This window comes from Centroberyx gerrardi, chromosome 3 (assembly GCF_048128805.1).
Source record: "Centroberyx gerrardi isolate f3 chromosome 3, fCenGer3.hap1.cur.20231027, whole genome shotgun sequence".
Lineage (NCBI taxonomy): Eukaryota > Metazoa > Chordata > Actinopteri > Beryciformes > Berycidae > Centroberyx > Centroberyx gerrardi.
In genome coordinates, this window is record NC_135999.1 from 3,832,713 (window position 1) to 3,841,798 (window position 9,086).

The following is a 9,086-nucleotide window of genomic DNA, read 5'->3' on the forward strand; positions in this document are numbered from 1 at the left end:
ATGCACTTAAAAAAAGATAAACAATAATAGGCAATAGCAAATATAATTCTACTGTACAAAATTAGATATAAATATTACATTTCCATTTCCATAAGATAATGAGATACAATTAATGTTAGAGTACAATACACCAATTAATCAATCAGTCAAAGGAGGGACACTATATTCCTTCCCTCTAAACCTACATCAAGTATAAGCAAAACAAAAGTTACTAGGGAGATTGTTTTCTTATGCTATCAAATATTTTGTGGTAAAACATTCTTTTTTTTTAATGTACAACAGATAAACTTGATTGAAGCGCCAACTGATAATTTGATGCCCTCTGATTCTGCATCAAATCCTCACAGAGCAGGGCAGTTTCCCAGCCCTGTATATGTAGAATATGGGTTTAAGTAGCCCAGTAATCACGGCTATTAAAGCAGAGATGATGAATGCACAGATAATACGGTATATGCTCAAATAGGCAATGAATAGTACAGATATAACAAATGGAAGGTAACCTATTACAGTAATCACTGTGGTAATTGCAATGATCTTAAAGGCTCTCCTCTTTACATTATAGCCCTCTTCCCTCTGGCTGCTCCCTTCCCCCGGCCCGGGCTTTTTCAGAGCCCTGAGAACTGAGAGGCAAAAGAACAACATCACTAAAAATATGACGAGGTAAAAGCCCAGAGTCACATACATGTTGGTAATTGATATTACGTAGTCATCAGCAAGTGCATAGACAAAACAGGAGCCAAGGGTGACTAGCCAGACCACTGTGCAACAGAACACCTTGTACCTCAGTGCTTTATACTTGAGGAAGACAACAGGATGGACGACTGCTACGTATCTCTCCAGACAGATACAGCACTGAAACAGGGGACGGGCAGCGTTAATGAAACCAGCAAAAAAGTATGCTGCCCTAATGAGATGAATATTGATATGGTATCTTAAAATAAAGAAAAAGATACCAGACAAGTAGTAGACAATCTCAGAAATTGCCTGGTTGAGAGAAAAGAAGTCAGAGGTTATCGTCTCTGCTGTTCCAGTCACGATCAGCCACAGGACGTAGCCATTGATGGGGAGTCCAAGAACAAAATTGACTACATATGCGGCAGCGGTGATCGGCCATAGTTGCGGTGAGTTCAGAATGTAATTGTTGAATAAATGTGGGATGGAGGAGTTGGAGAAATTTCCCACGCTGGTGAATTCAACTCTGGAATTCATCACTCAGTAACCACTTTGTGACCTTGGAATGCCTCACTGAGTTCTGCAGAAAGAAAATTTCAAACAGAAAATGACAAGGGGACATGAGGCTTTGCAATGCATTCCTCAATTGCCCTGTGTTTCAGAAGCAAGCAATCTACCTTGAATGGCAGTGTATATGGCCCATAATTCTTTACACTAGGCCTTGCAGAGACAGTAGGCAAAAAAAGTCTACAACCATAGATTAGTTAGCACAAGAACTGTCTACAACCTGGTGAGTCTCAGGAGAATGCCGTTCTTCTTCATCAGTGGCTTTCACAGTAGTCAGGTGGTTGGGCATCCAGGACCCTCTCTTCTTTGTTTTTTTTCCCTCACTGAGGTGAATTCTCTATTATATCTCTGTTATTCCTCACCTCCTGCTTTCCTCCACTCCGCCCCCTCGCTTTCTTCTACCCAGAATATGTTTTTGTTCCATGAAATCATGAGCTGTTGATGCAAATAGTGTGTAGCTTTGCATGAACCATACATGCTATGTCCCACATCATATCTAACACCAATAGAGTACTTTCTTACAAAAAAGATGCTACGCAGATCTAACGCTTTTTTCAGTTTGTCCTCATAGGGGAACCCTATTTAGAGATTTTTTTTACAGTAGGCTACACCTAGAACACCCCACGTATGTATGTATGTATGTATGTATGTATGTATGTATCTTAAAACTGTAAATGATTCTACCCAGAACCTATATTCTGTGGTTCCTCCTAGAATCCCAGATGGAGGATTCTTTCCAGAACACTTGATGCTGGTTTTTACCTATAACCCTTAATAGAGGGACTTTTAGGAACCTTTAATAATTTGAAAGGTTTTTGCTAGAACCACTTATGAAGAGCAACCCTTACAACACTTTTCTTGTTGAAAGATTCTTCATGTTACCTCTTATGTAGGGTGACACCTAGAGCCGTTTTATTGTTGAATGGTTCTTCAAAGAACTTTCATTCAAAAGTTCCCACTTGAACCCATCTATGATTAAATACTTCCTTCATTGGAGGTTCCCTTTGGAGCCCTTTCATATTTTTCATATTCTTCCCGGACACCCATTTAAATTTGAAAGATCCTCCTTGAAAGATGAATGTGGAAGGACCATAGTTAGACTTAGACTTAGACTTAGAGGTTAGGGTTAGAGTTAGACTTAGACTAAGGTTAGACTTAGACTTAGACTTAGACTTAGACTTAGAGGGTTAGGGTTAGGGTGGCAGCTTTAACCTTGTACTATCTTAGAACTGTATCTAGTATGCTATGGAACATCGAACAAAACAGAGGTAGGCATGCAGTTTCAATATGTAATACCAAAGACAACAAACTTAAATTCTTTCCAAAACCAATATTGGTAATAGAAATGCCATTACAAAAACGCTAACGTGAAAACCTACATGTGAATTCAAAGCACATACTTTATGAACACGTTGGTTTTCATATGTGATGATTTTTTTTTTTTACGTGTTCTGACATCACATGTGATAGTTTACTTCAGATGTGAAAATTTCAATTCATATGTTAAGTGAGGTTTTTTTCTAAACATAACCCTACCATTACATACAACAATATTTGTTTCACATGTGAAAAATGTATTTCACAAGAGACAATTCACAGGTGAAAATGCCATTTTCACATATTCTATGTACCGCTCTTCCTGGTAGGTGAGTGATTAGTACACCTTCAACCAGAGAAAAGGAATTAATGAGTGAACTCTGCTGCTGTAGTGTTTGGCTGGAATGAAAACCTCATACTCTTGACCCGCCGTGGCACATGGTTTGAGACCCCTGCACTAAAGTTGTAGTGACTAAAGTGTTTAACATTTTGTTTATGGGGTACTTTATTTCATCTATCTATCTATCTATCTATCTATCTCTTCCAAATTCCAGAGAATAGGATAAGAAGCACACTGAAAGATGGAAACAAAGTGTTGGTGCATATAAGAGTATACAGTGACTGCAAAATACCTGGTTTCATGGCTAAAATCAACATGTTTTTTATTTAAAAATAACGTTTCCACCATTAATAGATACACTGTCCCACTATTTTCTCACAAATAACTTAGTGTCACTCTGTGTGGTCAGGTGGAAAATACTGATTTGACGTACCATGCTGTGTGGAAAGCTGCCATGCAAATAGGCTCTTAAGTTTCCATTGCTGGTGTTCACATTTTTTCCTATGTGCTCTATCCAAAAATCAATAATAATATACACAAATACTAATGTACTCCATTTATACAAAATACTGTTTTGTTCCAATCCTAAGTGGCAACTTTTCTTTCTGCTCTTTACACTGTCTCTCTGTCCTAATGTGTCTATAGCTTTAGGTTTGCTGGTCGACTGAACCCAACACCTGTAGGTTTGCATAGGGCCATGGCCGTGCTCAGTGTCTGTTACATGGCAAACATGGAAAGCAGTTTAGTACCTGTGGACCATTTCCCTTGCAAATCACGCAAGTAAACAAGGGTTTACAAAGTGCTTTAGTAATCAAATAAAAACAAATATGAAACTCACAAAATAAATTAAAACAAGTACACCAAGAAGGCACCACAAGATAAAAGGAAAAGAACAGAGGTTAATAATAATAGTAAATAGTATGAAAGACAGACCCATCTGTGCCTTAAATGCGATAAGTAAAATCTTATAAGATGACATGATCTTGTCTTTTTGTTCCAGTAAGAGAGATACTTCTGACTAAAGCAGGAATACAGAAAGTTGCAGTAGTTTAAGAAGAGATAAAAACATGATGAATTTCTCTACATCACAAAAGGATAAAAACTGTTTAATTTTTTTCATTTGAAATGAACACAATTGTCTCTTAAAATAGTTTATCAGCTAGCAATTTTGTCATAAAACAATGTCGTCATTCAGAGATTAATTTGATAAAACACGTATTTTTATACGTGTTTTTCCGATGCTGGACAGGCGCTAAACTGAGTGAATCAATGTCTTCAATCACTGTATTTACAAGGATCCCAAATACATCAATGGCTTGACCCCATCGGCCTACCAGTGGATGTACACAAATAAAGTGCACGTGTGAATAAATGTGTATGTGTTATATTAAATATATTTCTCCTTCAGAAATCAATAAAATATCACCTTACTAGGAGCATTATAACTACAAAGAGAACGCTCTTACTTTTTTTATACAGAGGATAAGGCTGAGGTAATATTAATGAGTCCTATAGCAGAGCATGTGAGCGGAGCGGAGCGGTGAGAATTTCCGCTCCTCCACAGATTTCAGCCCGCTCCGCTCCAAAAAAGAAAAAAGCTGCGTTGTATTTTAATTATAGCTTAAAGTCGAGATGAAACGGCATTTCGAGAGTATCTAACTTCCGTATCGTGACGTATTTCCGAGTGAAACAGGAAAGACAGGCGGGACGTAACGTTGGGAGGAATTTGATTTGAACGTTGAAAAGTGGGCGTGTCATAACACCCGAAGACACACCGAAGTACCGTGCTGTTGCTAGCTAGCTAACTAATGAATCTTAGCCTCTTAGCTCTGTGCGCTAAAAGTTGAAGATTGATTGATGGGTGGATGTCATGATATTATTGGTTGAAATTAGTTACGGGCATGCTTACGTAAGCACACGGCATATTTTGTTTTACGTGCTTCGACACGGTGTGAGCGGTACTGGAGCGAAATTGGAGCGGGATGGAGCGGGAGATAAGGCGCCGCTCCAGCTTTTTAAAAAATCCGCTCACCGCTCCACCCAAAATCCTCCCGCTCGCTCCTGTTCCGCTCCGCTCACATGCTCTGTCCTATAGGCATCACATCCACATCCGTGGACAAGAACATGAATCATAATCCATCAACTTCCTTTAACCATCATATTCCCTCTTTAAGCATTGTACAACCCTATTTGACTGCTTGGTTTTGTGGTGAGGCAGCGGGCCTATTACACAGAACAGGTGTATATGAAGATGAAGTTCCACCGTGAATGCTGAACTGAGGAAGAGCACTGAAAATTCTCATTATACAGGTTTGATTGAATTTACTTGCTCTATACCTGTCATAAGGTCTATTTCCATTATACAGTTATGACATTTTTCTTTGAATTTACTTAACCTCTCTCTCATTCACAAACATACATACATGCTTCAACCTGCCTTGGATTTTATTCCATTTATATGGTACAAAAAAGCTGAATGCTATTTTTACCAATTCAGATGAAACACATGGCATTTTGAGTGTTAAGTAATCTTGTGAGTGAAGTTGATTTTTTGCAGACTTGTAATTTAAAAGAGAAGTTAAGTAATGAGGAAGCTCCTGCAAGAGAGCCTTCTACACAAATAATATGCAGTGATGCTCTCGCCTCAAAGAAAGAGATGGCCAGCCCACCTTTTGATAGAGTGTGCAATGATGTGTCCTAAAACTATCATCAGTAATGAAACAAAGGGCAGCAAAGTAAATGGCATCTAATTGTTTTAAGGTAGTTGCTGAAACATGCATATAAATCACATCTCCATAGTCTAAAATTGGGAAAAATGTTGCCTGTACAATTTTTTTCCTGCTGTCTAATGAAAAACATGATTTGTTTCTGTATAAAAAGCCCAACTTCAACAAGTCTATCAGTGTGGGCTTTTAATGGGTTTAATTGTAATGCTTATTAAGCATTAACTAACCCTTAATTATTGTACCCTTATTGTAAAGTGTTACCAACTAAGCTCTCGGGACTGTTAAATGAAGGTTCCACAGCTCTCCCTCAATGATGGTCTAAATGCTAGGAGGCTGTTAAGTAATTTTATGGGATCACGTTGCTCCAATCCCTATGTTGAGATACTCCCTTGTCTTTGTTATACAACAGCCAGCCAATTTCCATTTTCCATTTGTTCCCTGGTTGTCGTTCCTGCTGTGTATTTGTTTATATCAACACTGTACAAGGTGATCAGGCGAGGCTATCAGCACATCTTTTCAACTCTCCACTTCTCCGCTGCTTGGTCAGGTCTCCGGACACTGAAGAACTCCACATCAGGTTTGAATGCATTATCTCTATAACTTTGGTTTAAAGTGGTGGATTAGGCTGGTGGATGTTGGTGATTTAAGTACATTACTATTATGCATCACTTCACAAATTGCTTGTTGTTGCCAAAGGGTAACAATGCATTAATTATCCATGTATTATAGAAAGCATTTCTTTTTTTTTTAATATATAATTTCTTGATTGGAAATAATACAAGCTAATCATGGGGAAAATGTTCATGACAAATATGATATAGTGGTTCTGTATGAATGTCTGAAAGTGTGTATGTATAGCACTATTTCATTTTATTTTATTTTATTTATATCATTAATATGTCCCCTTTCGAACTGTGCAACACAATATCTGTGTTTACACCTTGTACAATTAAACTTTCACTCATTTATCACTCATGACTTATTTATCACTAATGTTATTTTGTTCTCTTAACCCCCTTTTTGGAAATCTTTTTTTTTCACATTCATTTTGACTGTGAATTTTCGATTGACATTGCCTAAAACACTAATAAAATTTTCAAAAACAAATTCAAGTTAGGACCTCTAAACACGCTTCTCTCTCTCTCTCTCTCTCTCTCTCTCTCTCTCTCTCTCTCTCTCTCTCTCTCTCTCTCTCTCTCTCTCTCTCTCTCTCTCTCTCTCTCTCTCTCTCTCTCTCTCTCTCTCTCTCTCTCTCTCTCTCTCTCTCTCTCTCTCTCTCTCTCTCTCTCTCTCTCTCTCTCCAGTCACAAAATGAACAGCACCTCTGCAGAAAATGGCTCCACCATCATCCTCCCTGACTTTCCACCTCATCTTGTGGTATTTGGCATGGTCGCAGGTTCAGCCAACCTCATCCTAGGTCTTCCTTTAAATGTTTATATCCTGTGGCTGATATTGACCAAAGCCAGTGGGACAATGGCCTCAGAGTTCTTTTCTCTCAACCTAGCTGTGGCTGAGATTTTTTTCTGTTTATCTACTATATGGTATTTTCTTTTTGTGCAGCTCAAGTCAATCGGCTGTTATGAAGCATATATATTCTCTGTTGGCCTTATCTACACGGGTCGTCCTCTGTTCCAGTGCTGTATCTGTGTGGAGCGCTATGTAGGTGTGGTCTACCCCGTGGTCTTTCTCCGGTATAAACCTCTGAGGTACAGAGTGGCCTGTTGTAGTGTTGTCTGGCTGATGGTCCTGGCTTCCTGCATCTATTCTGAGGTTACATCGAATAAATATCTGTACCTGTACGGGTTCTTCGTCCAGAATTTGCTCCTCTTGGCAGTAATGCTTTTCTGCTGCCTCTCAGTCCTCAGGGCTCTGAAACGCCCCGGGCCAGGGGGAGAGGAGAGGAAGAGGGGCAACAACATGAAGAGAAGGGCTTTTAGAATCATTTTATTGATTATGATTTTCATGGTCATGAACTTCTTGCTGTATATGACAGCTGTTCCATTGCAATGTTGTTTGGATACTCTGGAGTTTCTGGCAGCTAGGATCATTTCCTCTTGCTTAGCCTTAACAACTGGGTTTGTCCAGCCCCTCCTCTACATCCACAGGGCTGGAAAACTGATCTGCTGCAGGGATCTCTGAGAAAAAAACTGAACTGAAAACAGAACTTTACAGTCCTTTCAACATGAAGGTATGTTGAAGAAGAAAAACCATATTCCCTTAAGTTTGATTTATCTTTACATTTTATGTTGAGTTGTGATACATTGGTAGAATACAGTGTCCTATTTGTTCTCATGCTCCTGTTTTTTTTTAAACTGGGAGGGAAAAGCCAGTGAGAGGGAGAAATGATGTAAAGAGGAGCTTAAAGACGAGATGAAATGAAAAATGCCTTTTTAACCCTTTTAGATCACATCCCCGGTCATACTGTGCACCTATTTAACAATATATGCCAAAAAAAATACCAAAAATCAATTTCATTGTATTCTTATATCAAAATTCAATCATGTTTTCTTCCTGTAAAACAAAATATGCCGTGTGCTTACGTAAGCATGCCCGTAACTAATTTCAACCAATAATATCATGACATCCACCCATCAATCAATCTTCAACTTTTAGCGCACAGAGCTAAGAGGCTAAGATTCATTGGTTAGCTAGCTAGCAGCAGCACGGTACTTCGTTCAAATCAAATTCCTCCCAACGTTACGTCCCGCCTGTCTTTCCTGTTTCACTCGGAAATACGTCACGATACGGAAGTTAGATACTCTCGAAATGCCGTTTCATCTCGACTTTAAATAGCGGCACGGTGGCTCAGTGGTTAGTACTGTCACCTCACAGCAGAAGGTTGCATGTTCTCCCTGTGCTTGTGTGGGTTTTCTCCAGGTGTTCCGGTTTCCTCCAATGGTCAGGTGAATTGAAGACTTTAAATTGCCCATAGGTGTTTGTGTGTAGTACATAATATGATGCATATGATGTGTAGTATTTATATTGTGTAGTAAACAATGTATACGAAGTATTTATAGGATGTATATGATGTGTATATATGTAGTATATGTATGGGGCTTGACTGTGATAAAGGGCTATACTATCTACAGTGATGTTCATATATCTCTCTATACCTGCCTAAATAACTCTCACATGTCCAGCTTATTCAAAATGCTGCAGCTCGGATTCTAACTGGCACCAAACATAGAGACCATATTACCCCAATCTTAGCACATCTGCACTAAGATTTTACTGATTACATTTAAAGCATGGCGAGATCTAGCCCCTATATTGCTGACTCCTTTTTATATTAGAGCCCCTAGAATTTGGAGTTAGGCTGGCTACATCAGTTTCATCTTTTAAATCCCTTCTAAAAACAACAACTTTTATAGATAGGCTTTATGTGAATTTTGTAATTGTGTTTCTCATTGTGTTACTTGTTTTTTTTTACTTATTTAGTTATTTATTATTGTCTCTTTTGGGGA

General features: G+C 38.6%; 1 protein-coding gene across 1 annotated transcript; it reads left to right on the forward strand.

The window, feature by feature from the left end:
* The first annotated feature begins 6,933 nt into the window (after positions 1-6,933).
* Positions 6,934-7,761, forward strand: LOC144538483 (G-prodeshotein coupled receptor 4-like). The gene has a single exon (XM_078282629.1). The coding sequence runs from the start codon at positions 6,934-6,936 to the stop codon at positions 7,759-7,761; it is 828 nt and encodes a 275-aa protein (XP_078138755.1).
* The last annotated feature ends 1,325 nt before the right edge of the window (positions 7,762-9,086 follow it).